The sequence below is a fragment of the Pezoporus occidentalis genome, unplaced genomic scaffold (assembly GCF_034315485.1).
Source record: "Pezoporus occidentalis ecotype Australia unplaced genomic scaffold, CSIRO_AGI_Poc_V1 ctg129, whole genome shotgun sequence".
Lineage (NCBI taxonomy): Eukaryota > Metazoa > Chordata > Aves > Psittaciformes > Psittacidae > Pezoporus > Pezoporus occidentalis.
In genome coordinates this window covers 4,958,949-4,975,808 of record NW_026913092.1, presented here as the reverse complement: position 1 = coordinate 4,975,808, position 16,860 = coordinate 4,958,949, and the positions used below count along the sequence as shown (strand labels likewise).

The window sequence follows — 16,860 nt, the reverse complement described above, 5'->3', positions numbered from 1 at the left end:
TTTTAGCTCTAAAAATAACATATTACATTTTAAAAATGGTGCACTGCCTGAAGATCCAAATGAAGAGATCAACTTAAATTGCTGTAAGTACCTGTATACAATACCTCTTGTGTCAGTATGGTAGAAATTAGATTGTCTACCTAGACAAGATTTTGACATATAAAGTATGTTCAGTAATTATTATTTATAGAGAACTTATCTTCTTTAATTTAGTTAAATGATTTCTAAGGTTGTTCTAGGGATCAGGCATTTCTTTGCCTTATTTCCTATGAAATACCAGTCCACAGTTCTGTTAAAACATACAAATGTAGAGCTACAGCATTTTCTGAGACTGTTGCAAATTTTTAGGATAGCCTTATGAAATTGATTTTGTCCCCTTAGAAAATATTAGTTTGTGAGGTAATATGGAAAGCAGATTTGTAGTCCAAATAATTTAGCCCTTCTATATACATTGATTAGCTCAAATTGTATTCTGAGATGTGATTAAAAGCCAGCTAATATGCAGTTCATAAAAATAAAATGTATGTACCCCAAGTAATAAAGTGGGGTACAACTATTGTACCAGTTTGTGAGTAGATTACAAATGTTTTTATGGCTTTAATCAGATTGAGACTACAGACATTTTTTATGGCGTCTCAGGTCTTTGGAAATGAAATTATGCTTTCATTTCTTGTAGAAGCGCATTCCTGCTTTAAGAATAATTCCCCTTTATTCTCTCAATACCATGGCAAGCAAAACCTAAATAAGAGTCTTCTTTATGTGTTGTAAACCCTGACCTGAGAGAACATGTATTATTTAAACTATAGGAATTTTTTATATTTTTTTTTATTTTTGAGCAGCCATAATAAAAAGGAAGAAAATGGAAAAATAATTAAAAGAACCCCAAACCAAAAACAACAAAACAAACAAAAAAAACCCCAAACCAAACCAGAAAAACCCAAACCCAGCCAGACCTCCCCCAAATCCCCCTACTTATTAAATGTTGCTTTTTGGGCAATTGTTTTAGTTTCACAAAATCCAGAAGAAAAGTGAGGAGAGAGGGCTCTCACAAGACTAATTCAGTCTACTCCACAGTTTTACATACTTTGAATGAGAAAACCTTGAACGGAGACAAGTTTGAGAATTAGTGCCTTCGGTAGTAAAAAATTAGTTGCTGTTAGGTCTACCTTACCCTATTTGATGGAAAATGGGACTTCTGTCCTCTTGGTATTTGTGTGTGTGTCATTGTTTATGTAGGCTTTAGAAACATCAAATTAATATCAAATTTAACTGTTGGTTAAAGCATGAATATTGGGAAATTTGTATTTTTATTGTTTGGAAAAAAAATGGACTATGCAGAGAAAAGATGGGTGGTGGCTACACCTTTCTTCAGCTTGGTTCTTGGTGGTTTTGAGGGGTGAATCAGTTCTATTTAGAGTTTGTCATACTTTTTTTTTACATAGTGTTCACCCATTTCTGTTGCTTTCACTTGTACATCTATTCTAAAGTCTGCAAGCCAAGCTTGAATCAATGTCTGGTTCTAAGGTAATCCATATTATCAAAATATGCTTAGCAGATGAAAAACACATAGTGAGAAAGTAGTCAGACTTTGCCAAATTCAACCCCAAGATTCTTAATGTCTATGAAGAAAGCACTTTCTCAATTTGTGAAAACAATGCAAAGAAAGCAAGCTTGCCAGTATTTTTATCTATACTAGAGGATTTCAGACTATAACATAACATTGTTACTGCTACTGATAGCAAAACTGTTTGTTTAAATAGTAGTAAACTGTACTCTTCTTTCTGGCAGTAGTCATTTACCAATAGTCATATAGAGCTTTTGATGGTGCTAACAATTTTCCTAGGTCTTGTTTCATAGCACAGAATAAGAACATGAGTAGTTAGCAAAATCAAGTATTTAAATAATACAGCATGCAATACTGCAACACGTCTGCACAAGTGTAACTGAAGATGCTGATTGCCAATTACAAATGTGCCTTAGATACTGATTACTACAAGAGGCTGTATACAGTATCCTTATATTTAACCTTAGGCAGCTGCATTATTTTACAACCTGTGCTGTTGTATCTAAACAACCATTTAAACTTATTTTAACAGCTGACCAATACAGCCTCCTGCATGAGTTCTTCAGTCCAGTGGAAAAACTGTTCTTGGAAGGGAGAAGTTCTGCAGGCTTAGATATTCACTTCCTTCCCTTTAATCTGGAAAAACGTTACTGTAGTGTCATTCTGGCTAATGAACTGGTAAGAACACAAAGTATGAATGGAAGGTGGTTTTCATGTGATTGCCTTATCAGTTAAGAATTGGGCTATGTTTGCCAACTGTGTGTGAATAGGGTAAGTAAATATACAAATTGGTTATGTACATATTTTAAGGAATGTATTTGCATATGCAGTTATAAAGGTGTGATCTATATATGATATTATTATAATTCAAGGAGGCAAATGTTGCTCAAGAAGTTGGTCAGAGACTAACATAAGATTGGATGCTTCAGTTAAGAAATTTAAACCAAAGTTTACTGCCCTTTTATCTTCACATAATTAGAATTAAATGAAATGCTGCAAGTTACTTTTCATTGTAAAATGATTACAAATAAAAATAATACTGCAAGGAATGTTATTTTGGTGGCTTTTCTAGGCAACTCATGTTAAAAACATATAATTTAAATAATTTGTCTCTATGTTGGAGCAAGAATATTGCTTTAGGATGAGACATATGCAGGAAGAGGATAAAGTCTTTACTTCTCTCCATCTTTTTCACTGTATCTAGGATATGATGTCAAAGTAGAATAGTAATCATTTTCCTTGCTCTGTCTGTTTTTTAATTTGACTGCCAATCCAGATTCTATGCAGTCCTTGTACTAATGAAGGAAAAACTTTTGAACAGATTGTACATCAATACTGACTCCATTACCTTTCAATTTCTCTTGATTCATGTAGCCTTTTTTTTGCATATGTATTTAATCAAAATTAATTTCATCAAATTACCAAGACCTGGTTTTGACCAACTTTCAGAGTTTAAAGTTTGTACACCAGCTTCTTTGATGTTCCTGTAATCCTTTATCTCAGTGGTCCCAATCTTATTTATCTGTCTTTATTCCATCTTCTCACAGCCCTTTAAACTCGCTGTTGTGTTTTGTCTCTATCCATCAATGTTTTTCAACACCCTGTGTTTTTCTAATATTCTTTTATGTGTGGTTGATCTCTAGGCTTATATTCTGCTTTTTACTTTCATATGCTACCTCTGTGTTTCAGCTTTCCCTCTGTGCAGTTGCATGCATCTGCCATTCTTTCTGACATGTTGTCATGATTTGTAACAATACATCCAAAACTAAATGACTTATTCTTTCCCCCCTGCACGTTCTCAGCTTCCATATGTTTCATTACTATAGAACAGTACAAAAGACTTCTGCTGGTGTTTAGTGTTTTTATTTTTTAACCAGGACTTTGGCTATGCTGCTTGGCCAGCTTATACTTATTCTTGCTTTTAAAGGAAAATGAGACTAATGAAATAATGCCCAAGCCTGTCTGTCTGACCCTGTTCAGTATTTGAAACCACTGGCTGAAAACAAGCCATATGGCTGGAAGTCTAAAGAGTGTGCAGTTCACTTAAGTTTCTTAAAAGTAACCAGAGAGAGAGAAGATAGTCTGTCAAAACCTATAGTGAGACAGTGAGCTCATGTCTCATTGAGACCAGTGAATAACCCACAAAAAGGCTGTGTAAATGTCCCCATGTCAGAAGATAGTGATCTTTGTGGATGGTTCAACAAAAAAAGAATCCAGCACTCAGCACCATTCGGAAAGAGAAATTATTAGGAAAGAAGTAGAGTAAAATGTGAAATCTCAGTATACCTTTCTGAAGAGCTATGCTGTACAGATCTTGAATATTGTGTGTAGTTCTAGTCACCCCAGGAGATAATACAATGAGGATAGGGATAGGGGGAAGAGAGAGAGAAACAAGGGTAATTAGAAGGATGCAACAGTTTCTTTACAGAGACAGATAATTAAAAAAAATAAATCCTATAATTAATAAAAGAGATTGTTAAGGGGAGTTACAGGTACATAGCACAGAAGTCTATACACTGGCTAAGAAAAGACTCAAGCTATATTGGGTATAGAGCCAGAAAAAGAAATAATTTAGTGAATAGAGACATGTTAATGGGAGGAAAGCAAATCTAAGAGATGTGGTCAGAGATATGGGATGGTTATATTTCATGTGGAAAGGGAAAAGAACATTTCTGACAGCCCCAGTGCTGCCTCCATTGGTGATGTAGAAACATTTAAATTTAGACACCTAGCTAGTAATCATAATTTTTAACCAAGAACAAGTTCACCTTATCATAGTAGGAAGCATTAATACCTCAGAGAAGCCACAGTTATGTCCTGTATGGTAAGTATTGCTGGAACACCTGGTCTTTCCATCCTAGCTAAATAGGTAGGAAGCATTTAAAGGCTACTGAAAGTACAAGATTTTCTATATGTAGCAGTCCAGGTTAGAAAAAGTCCCATCTACATAAATATATCCTTTGTAAGACAATGTGGTAAATCTTTTAGGGAAAAGAGAAACTGCAAGATAGCTGGCATGATTTTAGAGCTGTACAGTAATGGCACAGGAAGAAATTGGCTTTCTTAAATATTGTGTATATGGCTGCAATATTTCAATCATACCACTGTCTAATTGACAAATAAGTGTAGCTTCATACAACGATGAGACATACAATCAAATAGCTTCATACAACGATGAGACATATCGTTCAGGTATGGACTTGTGCTATATATAATCTAAAAAAATAAATAACCAAATATAGCATTTCTGTAAATTCTTCCTATTTACCTTCCTACCCTTTTGAACAAATGGACCAAAATAGTAATCAAAGACTGCTTCTTCATTACGACCAACAAAGAAGGTACTGAGGTTCAAATCCCCAGTTTGACTAGGAATCCTATCTGTCATTGCATTAACTATGTATCTGTAATAAAAGCGAGAAGATACACTGGTTCAAGCTTGTTGACCTGCTTAAGGATGTTGCTTAAATTCTTTCAAAATAATCTGGGTGTTAACTTTTCTAAGGTTTGAAATGACAGCACAAGTTATTTATAGCATTTTCCAAGGACTTGTTTCAGTATTTCTGTTTTTTTAAGAAAAAACATTCTTCAAATTTTTAGCATAGGTCTTTTCAGAGAAGAAATTATATACTGGTTAACATAACTGGATTGCTTTTTCTCTATATCTTTGTTTCTGAGAGCTAATTTAAATGTGAACATCTCAGTATTGCAATAATAATAATTTACTAAGTCATACTTTGAGAATGTCAGTCCAGACCTTCACAGCTAAATGTCTAATGTAGAATTAAGTGTTTTATTAGGAGAACAGTTTACTATATGTTATTCTTAATTACTGACTTGTGTGGAGAGGTGCAAATTCCTGGTAGCTATATATTCTCCTGAAATATCAGTTAGGAATGGGATTAGATAAATAGCTAATGGTACTTCAACAGCTGTTTTCTTAACTATTTTTATTATCAGTAAACCCTACAAAATGTTGATGATATTCTATTTGCAGCTTATAGAAAATGGAAATATACAGCATTAAAACCATGGGGATACTAGCTAAACTCTCAACATACAGTGAAATACCCATTCTATTCCATCAGGAAGCATTAGGAAAAACTCAGCAGAAAGAAAACAGGATTTTCATTCTATGGAGATCAAAAAGCAAGAGCTCTTCAAAGCAAAGAGGGAAATGGGGTTTGTTCCTACCTATAAGCATACTGATATCAGCAATGACAGGAAAAGAAATTGATAGTAAAATGGCATCCTAGCAACCAGAACCTTCATGAAATTACTTGTATATACTGTGAGCTTGTTAGCAGTCCTTATGGAGCCAAATAACTGTGTCAAATAGAAATAATTGGTGTTTAAATTGGTTCCCAGGAGTGGCTATTAGTTTCTGTGTGGGAACTCACTTTTGCTGTAGGTTTCTTTAATCCTTCCCAAGGAAGAACTGTCTGAACTTCTGAATCAAGGACGGGGAGAAAATGCCATCAAAGTTGAATAGCTTTCCTTCTGCTGTGTCAGAAACATAACTGCAATGATTTCAGCCTTAACATAAATGTGTTGGAACTATGAATAAAGTTAAAATAAAAATCAGCCTTATGTTATTGAGCACTATTAAAGGGAAAACATTGCATTGGTTAGAAGATGGACTAAGTTCCATAAATTATTTCCTTCATATCTGGAATAAAGGATAATATATATTATTCTTTATAACAGAATATGATTTTTTAAGACAGAGTTTTACAGAATGTGGTTTCCAGAAATAAAGAGATGACCTTCTGTGCAAATTATATCAGTTGTTATATCAGTTCTACCTTGCAATCAGTAGAAGGTGATGTTGTCCAAAAAAAGTCTGTGGTAAAGAAAAAAAAAAAGTTATCAAAACAATAGTAATATATCATCAAATCTCCTGCGTAGTTCAGATAGATCTATAGATACCTAATTTAGGTATCTTAGTTTTGGGATGTCCTGATTGTGGCCTTTATAATTTGGAGTACTTTAAGTGAATTTTCTATTTTTAAAATGTGTCTGTCTTTTCTTGAGCCATACTTTTCTTTAAATCTATGATTCAAAGCATTATTTCTCTGCTAATTAATCTATCATTTCCCCCTTGAAAAATTACTGTGTTGCTTTGTTCTAGGTCAAGTTTCTATTTATATTCAAGCTTTTGTAGTTTTTCCATTATTTTAATGAAATAAATAAGATTTGTTATCTTTATTTCTTCTTTATGGAGAATTTGTACATAGAATCATAGAATCATAAAACAGTTAGGGTTGGAAAGGACCTTAAGACCATCTAGTTCTAACCCACCCTAGACCATGTTGACCAAGGCTATGCCCATCCTGGCCTTGAACATTGCCAGGGATGGAGTATTTACAACTTTTCTGGGGGCACCATCTTCCTGTCTTGACTTTTGCTCTTTTTTTGGTTTCTAGAGAAATGTTACTGGCTCAAAATTACGGTAAACATTTTTCAAAAAAAGTTCTTAACTGTGAAGTAAGTCATGAATGAATTTGCTTATGTTATATATACCTATAGCCCATAAATAGAATTCATTTTATTCCTGTATTTATGGGTCAGGGTATACTTATTCAATTAAATTATATGAGAAGTTGTAAAGGATTAAATTAATTGAAATTTCTTGATTTTTCACATTTAATATTCTCAGTTAAAAGTACCTTGTTATCATAGCAGGGTTTGAAATTGTAATTTTCTTTCATTTAAGCATAGTTTTAAAATAGTAGGTCTCCTAAATATGTAAATTATTTCACAAATCAAATTTTAAGTATTACTAGGGTATCTTTGGTTTTAGTTTTAATATCTTGCCTCATCTTCTGCATGAGTTGTTTTCTAAATTCTGTGGATTTTTATGTTCTTGCATTTCAGGTTGGAGAATTCATATATCTGATAGAGGGAACAGGTGATATACCTTTGCCTTCAGGATTGCTTCCAATGGATAGTCCAAATGTTTTGCATGTTAGCAGTATATTAGAAGGTAAAACTAATAGAAGGGAGAAGAGTAATATAGAGCAAACAATTATCTCATGCAAATATTATTCAGTTCCCATGCATTTTTGCCCAGATTAATTAAATATATCTTGTAAAAGTAATTGTTTATAGTGAACTATAAGAAAGATATTACAGTGTAACTATCAGATGTTTCTTTTAATGTTGTCCAGTCTATTGTCTTCAGAGCAGCAGCTGGTTGTTAGCAAGCTTCTTTAACTTGTATTGTCTTCAACATAGTCTTCATAAACATCTTTTGATTATGTCTCTTCTGCTTTGGAATATAGGTAGTAGCCAGGTGAACAAGGACAAGTCATCTTTACCTAGAATTTTTCTAATTTTAAATTGCATGAATTTTGTATGCAGTGTTGTGATTTGACAGGCAATCTGATATTTTTGTATTTAAACAGACAGTGATAAACTGCTGCCAATCCTATTTCGAAGCAGTGTTAGCTATTGTTTGAAATAATTGCTTATGGCTTCCTTTAGAGGAGAAGCAACATCATCTAGAAGGGTAAAAGAGTGGGTGTGTTGTGTAGGTGTCAGAAAGACTTTTTAAACTTTCATTATTGTCATACTAGTAGTGACACTAAAGGCTGGGTTTTCTTGTTACCTAAGCAACTTGTGGTTTGTATTTCAGTCTATGTTAATTTTTATTTCCCCATAATGATTAAGAATTAAAAAAAAAAAAAGTGTTACTGCAGTAAATAGCATGTACTAGAGCGATAACACTAAACATCAAGGCAATTTTGTATTCTGGCATTTCTTTGGAGATTAGAGATTTTAAATGCTCCATGCAGTTATGCTACTGGTTGGCAAATGTGGGAGTTTTGTTTCTTTTTTTTTTTTTTTTTTTTTATTTAACAGGTCCAAGTTCAGTAGAGCCAGTTTTGTATTTGAAATGTAGTCTTGATCAGATTCTTGAAGAAAATCTGAAGGTTCCAGTGATCAATGACTCAAGAGAAAGGGCTCTGGCTATTGCTGCACAACAGCAGATGTCAACTATTGAATATGAAAGAAGAAAGATCACAGGCACTCTGCAGAGCAGTAGTGTTAAAGTTGCAACTGCATTGTTAGGGCTGTCCAGAGTAGAGGTGAGAAACACAGTACTCTGTTACTCCAATTATTAATGGCTCTTGGTTTGTTTGCCTGTGTTTTTTAAGTTTCAGGAAACTGTGAAGTTACGGGTTTTGTTCACACATTCTGACTGCAATCCCAATTTCCCTCAGACACTGCAATATTTTACATGTTCATTCTGAAGCTGCTTTCTCCACTATTAAATACTTCCTATAAAAAGAGCCTTAACATTTTACTATATTTCATACTCTACGTAATAGGTATCTGTATTAGTATCCTTCCTTATGCACATTTTTTGTAAGAAATGAAAATTCTCAAACAGGATTTCTCTTTAAAGAATAAGCTTTGTGAAAAAAATCGAGGAGAAGGAAAGACTTTTTCATGTCTTGCGATCCATACAAAATGGTTTGGGAAAACCACAGATCTTCTTTATAAGCTATAGCTTCCTACTTAAACATCATTCCAACCTAGAGCTATTTTCCCAAGATTTCAATATACAGAAACAAAAAACTTCCCAAGGTGGTCTGTTAAACATTCAATTAGTACTTGTGAATAAATTTATAATAGCAATATTGCCAAATGAGAAAGCTTTTTTCTCATGTAGAATTCAAGTGCCACCTTCTATGGATAATAACCACACTCTAGGCTTTAATTTCCCTTGTGAACGTGTTGTTACCTGGCTGCAGCTAGATCGCTGAGCAGCTGTGTTATTCCAGATTTCGAGTTAGACTGCTTCCTAAGTATGGGTTCCCAGTACTAAGAGGAAGTTTCCCTCATGTCTTGATGTTGCGAAATATATGCCTTTTATTTACAGATAAGCTCAAAAAACTAATATAAAACAAATTAAGTGAGGAAAAATGACAGAGTAGATTTTATCTATTGTATGTTTGTATCAGGAAGACAATTGTAACCATGTAATCTGGATGCAAATAGTTTCCTTTTGGATTATAGCTAATCCACTGCTGTGAGAACATTTTTATAAGCATAATGAAGTCCCTTAATATCACAGTCACTTAGCAAATACTTAATGAAAGACGTCACCCCTCTGAAACTGTGAATGTAATCAAGGCAGAACATAATAGCAACACTTTTTGTACTGCTAGGTATGCTAAACTCTAGCAGGAGTTCTAAAGTTGCCTGTATCATAGAAGAGTAGAGGACAATTAGATTAGATATAAAATACATTATGATGGATACTGACACTGAATAAATTATCATGTGAGAAATGAAATTAGTATGCAGAAAAAAGTATTTTGCGCCATGTACAGAAAGTCTTATAATTGCTTATGAAAAATAAAATGGAGAAGTTTTTTCTGTATACTGATCTAGAAAAAACACATTAAAAATATGTCAGTATGGCAAATCCCTAAGCACATTAAATCCTGAAAAGTTTTCCTAACAACTTTTGTGATAAATTCTTACTTACTGTCTGTATAAAAGTGACAGTATGGAAATTCTGGTGGTATTAATTGAAGAAAGTTTTTGAATGGGGCTGGTATTCTATGTTTAAATTTGGAGCTAAATTATGGGTTTAGGTTCATTGCTTAATTGACCTCCCCTCCCTTAAAAAAAAAAAATTAAAAAAAAATCCCATCCATATCCTGTGGTTTTGTGAATTGTTTAGGCTCATGAAATCCTTTGGAACATACAGAATCATAGAATCAACTAAATTAGTAAATACCTTCAAGATCATCAAGTCCAGCCATTATCTCATGACTGCAAAGTCTGTCACTAAGCCATTTCACTAAGGGCCTCATCTACACTTTTTTGGACCACTTTCAGGGATGGCGATTCCACCACTGCCCTGGGAAGCCTGTTCCAATACCTCCTTTCAGGCAGTTGCAGAGAGTGATAAGGTCGTGTCCCCCCCCCCAAAGCCTTCTCTTCTCAAGACTAAACAACCCCAGTTCCCTCAGCAAACTTGTGTTCCAGGCCCTTCACCAGCTTCATTGCCCTTTTCTGGACCCTCTCCAGCATCTCAATATCTCTCTTTGTTACTCTCTTTGATTTCTATTCCACCTTTCTACTCACTTCCTGAAGACCTAATTGTGTTATATAATGGATGGACAGAAGGAAAAATTGTTTCAGCTTGCTCCATTTATTCACCTGTCAATCCATGGAATAACTAAATGATTGCATGCTTTCCATTCCTATTAAACTGTACATTTTACTCGTGTTTACTTCAATCACATAGAAAACAGAAGTAAAGGTAGGCTATATTTTTTTAGTCAAACTATATATTCAGTAACATTTTCTATATGGTTTTACTTGACCCATCTATATGTATGGTTGAAAGTCCTAGCTATTTTTGTCGTGTTTTTTCACTGCTTCTTTTTCTTGCTGTAAGAAAAAAATATCTATTTTGATTCTTTTTAATAAGTAGAGTTACTAAAAAAAAAAAGATTTCTTATATCTTTCTCATAAAATTATTCTTTTTAATATTCTAATATTATATTTATATTCTAATTTTAATAGAATTACTAAAAAGAAAATAAGAGTTTCTTATCTCTTTCCCGTAAAAGTTGCTGTGCACATCTTGTTTCTCCTGTTTGTGTTTTGTGCTAAGAGGTGTTACTACTGTGTGCAATCAGACTACAGTGACGTGAACTTGGAAGTGGTCATTCAATGGAAAGGTGCAGGAATATTAGCTAAATCTTTATTTCTCTCTTTTACTTATTTAGCTAGGTTAAAGTCAGCTCATTAAACAGTTCTGCTGCAAAGAGAAATTTAATAGTTTATTTTAAAATCTGGCACTGAAGGACTCACTAGCAGCGTTAAGTGCTTAATCTGCCATCTCCTTTCCTGTCTCCCCAAAGTAACCAGTACTACCAAAACAATCCAAAGAATTTGTTACAGGATTTTTTTTTTGGTGTGTTTTAACTTTGGTATAATCTAAAAAATATTTGAAAACAAATAGCATCAAAAAATAAACCAGTTAGAGAAGCTGAGTAGTGAAGAGATAGGAAGCAAGGATGCTAAAGCAATTGGAATCTAAAGATGCATATCTTGATATTTAAAGGAAAATCAGAAATTAAAATCACTAACCTTGTGCTTCTTAATTCTATTAGTAAATATATACAAGGCAAAAAACCCCAGACACTAAATAATATCCTGGGTGCATGCCCATTTATGGCTGTGAATTTTTTATTAGTCCTGAGTTTTATTTTTAAGTATACAATTGTGGGAATTTCTTACCTCTTGAGTATTTCATTAATTTAATTCCAACTAAAACATTTTTAGTAGTAGTAAAAAGAATATAGGATGGAACTCTGCCACTGTTAAGGTTGGGACTGGCATTTTTGTGAATAATTACAAAATACATTTTAAATGATTAATAAGAGAAAGCTGTAGGTGGAAAGTTTAGATAACAAGGGAAGAAAAACATGGAAAGAAAGGGGAGAAAATGTGGAAGAAGAACATAACTTGTTTAGATTGAAGTTGCTAATGGTAGTAAATAGAGGAAAGTGATTAAAAGAAGGAAGGAAATAACAGAATAATGAGAATTTACATGGGTATGCAGGGGGAGTTGCAGTTAGTGAAGTGAAATTCAAAATAACATGCCTCATTTTCCTTCATCATAAATTGATGAATAAATTAAACCCAGTTTCTAGATACAAGGCTCTTTCTTCATAGTCAGAGATGCTAGTAACCTCCTTGTATAATTACACATTGCATTAGGGAAGGGAGAGAAGTCCTGTTCTGCAAGAATCACAAAAGTAAAGCTTGCACTTGCCTCTGTGTCCAGATGTGTCCTCATAGTTAAACTGTAAAAAGTATTTAGGCTCTATTTTGCCTTCCTTCAAATCCATGGCTTATCATGGACAGCAGATCTCTGTGTGCACAGCCATATTCTAGATGTTAGGACATTGTGCATTTTCTTTCTGTCCTGCTGTCCATAGGACTAAGCAGCACTGAATATTTTATTTTAGTAAATCGTGGTGGTGCTAATGGTCTTTGATCAATGGAAGATGAGCAGAGACCTTTTGCACTCAAAGCTGTGGCTTCTGCTGCTTGGCTGATGTGACAGAATCTCATTCTACATCTGTCCAGCTCTGATCTTCAAAGTCTGCTCTTCATAGACACCCATGTTTCAAGGATTTTGTGGTCTTCTATGTGATTATGGAAAAATTGTAAGTTAAGTTTGGACAGTTTGCTTTTTTAAATTTTAGAAAAAATCATAGTGTCCTTGAAGAGAGAAGATACTGTAATTAAAAAGTTACAAAGTTACATTAGGTATATTTGAATTGGAATGAACTTTTCACAAAAGGTTCTGGGGTCAGATTTCAATTTATTGAGTTTATAAGTGGAACCAATGTCTTTTATATTGCATCGCTTATCTTTTGATATGGGATTAAGGGAAATGTCAAACATGGTTTATCACAGGGATTCAGAGATATTGACATAATGAAATTATTTTATTCATGAGGAACGGTTTTAGAAGTTAATTCCTGAAAGGAAGAAATGGGGCTAAATTAGGATCTGGAAGGGATCTGCAGGGAAAGAGTAAGGTTCTTCTGCATTCTGTAATAGAATCTGCCATACTTTACACATACAAAGTGCAGGTGGTAGTTCTAAGAAAATACCTTGGAAAATCAATTGTTCTTTGAAAAATACCAAGTTTAATTCTGATGCTTTATATACTCTCCAATCCTTTCTTGAAAAATTATTCTAAAAAGAAATTAATCCTGGGAAGTGAGTACAAATACTGTTGTTAACTGGTAGTAACACTTCCCCACATGGAATGCCATGAACCATTACATTGATGAAGTATGTGTTGGAATATGTCTTATTGTAGCACAGCAGCCTTAGATCTGTAATTGATAATAAGAATTAATAAATATTAAATGTGATCTAACTTACTGCCACGAAAAATATTAAAAAATATAGCAGTTCAGTTATCTGAATTATGTTGGACATTTTCTCTTTTCTTGGAAACGTTGCCCTTTGAGGCAACATATTTTAGTCTTGTGTGTGTTTGTAGGATTTTTTTTCCCTTTCAAAAAGATCTAGGTTTTTCATTAAAAATGTTTTCCTCATTTACTCTTTGACAATGTACCAGGAAATATTTGATATTTTCATAGACTATGTAATACTAACCAGCTGTCTTTTTTCTTAACATATCTTTAAAAATGAGATAGCATGAACAAGGATCTTAAAATAAGTACTTCAGTTATTTTTTAGATCATAAGATATATCTTCAAGATAGTTATAATTGAAGTGTTCAGTGCTCCACCAAAGGTCATCTTACAATCATTTTGTCAATTAAAACTTACCAAAACTTTTAAATCATGTTGGATTTTTATTTCAGTGTTGGAAAATAATCTAATTACCAAAATCATGTGTAGGTACAAATTTGTATTTGAATATACAGAAGGTCTAAATCAAATTTAAACTGGTAAATACATGTAATTCTTTAGGTTTGAAGCTTCCCAGTACAAGTGAAAATGAAGTATCTTTTTCCCACTGCAAAGTCTTCTGTCATTTCAGTCCTATCAGAGAGAAATGGAACTTGCTATTAATATAGCAACTGACTTGATGTATTGATTTTTTTTTTTAATTTATCTTATGTGTGTGTATGAGCAAGCACTATCAGTGAACTTCCAGTCTTGCACGATAGAAATCATTCAACAGTGAGTCCAAGTTTTCAACTCACATAACAAACCTTCTTGTTCCTTCTGTAGATTATATTTGCACTACACAAGTGGTGCATATACAGTAAAAAAACCCTTATTTAATGTTTCGTTTCAATGAGTACTTTTTTCATTCACATATATGTGTCCAGTTCTTTATAGAACAAGAATCATAAATAATTATTTGTTTTTACAGATTCCTAAATTCCAAATGTACTTTGTATTTAAAGCCATGTTGACACTTTTGATGGATAGATTAATGGTCAAAAAAAAGCAATGCAGAGTGTGGGTCTGCTTTATAAAACTGGAAAGGGAATGAAAAAGAAAAAAACCCAAACCAACCGAACAATAGACAAGCCACCAACCCAAAGCAGAACTCCAGCCCAGTTGATTTGACCATATTACCCTTAATAGTAGTCCTTAAGAACAATCCACTTTCATTTTAAATTGTCTTTTTGAATTCCCAGAATGGATCTCCATTCCTTGCCCCATTCTAATACCTACCGTGATACCTGTTGTCCTGACACTATTTTAAACAAATAGAATAAACCAGTTTTCTTAGCACAAACTAAACTTTTCTGTAATCATCTTCTCCCTAGATTTGCTTCAAGATAATTCACAGCAGTCATTTATTCCAAAGACTTTTCTATAAAAAAGATGCAACTAGTTTCAGATTTTAAATTTGTTCAATTTACAGTTAATCTTGAACATTCAAATTATATTGTGTTATTTGATTGAAAATGGCAATTTTCAGCAAGTAGGGTATTAAACTGTTGCATTATTTCTGTAATGCTATCTTACAGGAGTCAAATTTAGTTCATTAGGATGTTTAGATGACTTGGGTGACATGGTTTAGTGTGAGATGTCCCTGCCCATGGCAAGGGGTTTCGAAGCAGATGATCTTAAGGTCCCTTCAATCCTAACTATTCTATGATTCTATAATTTTCAGCTTCTCTTTACTGTGCTAATCCTTTACTAATAGGTGTTTTACTGTTGATTGGAAATGCTTTTTACCAAAGGGGGGGTTTATTTATCCCTAAAATTAATTATAAATGCTTTGATTTCTAAAATATGTTGTCAATTTCAAAGTAGCAAAGTTAGCTCAGCTAACTATATAATTATCCTTCAAAACCAGAAAAATAATTTTTCATTTTCATGTGTTTTATTATCCAGAAACTTTTATAAAGTAAAATATGAAAAATCTGTCTACATCTGATACAAAATATGTTTTCTTTTCATCTTTATTCTCCCCTTTTCTTGCCTTTCCTGAATACTTTAAGGGACTGCACAGTGGTTTCTGGATAGGAATGGTTTTGCTGTAAATTTCGAACTCCATTTTTCTTAAACGAATGTTTCAGACACATGATGTCTAGCAAAACTATACAAGACAGTCTTTATTTAGAAGGATCTTTCAACAATTTCTATGTAACTTGCCAAATTACCAATATAGCTTTAGAATTACATATTTAGACCTGTATAATTTTAGATGTCTTAATCTGAAATTATTATGAGATGATTGTTCATATGTATACATTATTCCTTCACTTCAGAGACATGCACTCCTGAAACCTCGTAAATTCCCGCCAGAGCTGAAGTATGTGGATTACAGTGTAGAAGTGAGTATGCAAGAATTCTTTGAGGTTCCTAAGAAGCTCTCTATTCCAGTATTGGGATCGGGCAGAGTTAATTTGAAAGTTCTATCAGCAAAAGACCTTTCACCTCAGAAAACAGGTAAGAATAGTCTTATATATGATGAATTTGTGGGTTGTTTTTTTTTCTTTTCACTAAAATAATCTGTGTTATTAAGGTTTTCCTGAATAGAATCAGAAAATTATCTTTCTCTCCATTCTACTATTTATCAAATCCTCAACCTTGTCTTTGTCGTCATTACCTCAGTTCTCTTTTATTAGCTCAAAATAGTGCTTTTTACTTGCTCCTGGTTTTCTCAAAGGCACATAACCACAGGAGACTTGCTCTATAAGATCAATTAATTTGGTTTGTTTATCCAAGATATCTTAAATTTGTGCTCATTTCTCACATCCTTTTCTCATCCAGCAGTGATCTGTGCTCAAATTGCACCATTTATACTGCATGTTGTTTCTTGTTTGCTTCTCCTTAGTCAGCCAGAGGGAGGTGTCAGCTGATTGTGTGCTGTGTTCTCTGTGTCCCTCGTCAATGAAAAGTTGTACGCTAGCCTTCAGATAGATCTTGTCAACTTTAGTCAGTCTCTGTTGCCTCAGATTTTTCTAGTATCTTAAATTTGATTCTGAAATATTAATTGCTTTCTTTTTTTCTTGGCTTGATCCCTTCTTTGCTGGTTGATTATATATATATTGTTAAAATCTTAATTTAAACTTATAAAACCCTCTAGGTTGCATTTCTTAAAAAAATGAGCAGCTGAGACAACTGGGGTGGTTTAGCCTGGAGAAAAGGAGGCTTGGGGGGACTTTATTGGTCTCTCCAACTACCTGAAAAGAGGTTGTAGTGAGCTGCATGTTGCTCTCTTCTGCCAAGTAACAAGCAATAGGATGAGTAAATGGCCTCAAGTTACATCAGGGGAAGTTTAGATTGAATATCAGGAAAAAATTATTT

General features: G+C 33.5%; 1 protein-coding gene across 1 annotated transcript in view; it reads left to right on the top strand.

Annotated features, from left to right (window-relative positions):
• Positions 1-16,860, top strand: part of CFAP47 (cilia and flagella associated protein 47) — a gene marked incomplete at its 5' end in the record, with an annotated part of 281,148 nt that overhangs the window by 113,974 nt on the left and 150,314 nt on the right. Inside the window, 5 exons of the mRNA XM_062608026.1 lie at positions 7-83; positions 2,097-2,242; positions 7,442-7,550; positions 8,429-8,655; positions 15,819-15,999. Of these exons, the coding sequence (XP_062464010.1) occupies positions 7-83; positions 2,097-2,242; positions 7,442-7,550; positions 8,429-8,655; positions 15,819-15,999 (740 nt within the window). The remainder of the gene's footprint in view (positions 1-6; positions 84-2,096; positions 2,243-7,441; positions 7,551-8,428; positions 8,656-15,818; positions 16,000-16,860) is intronic.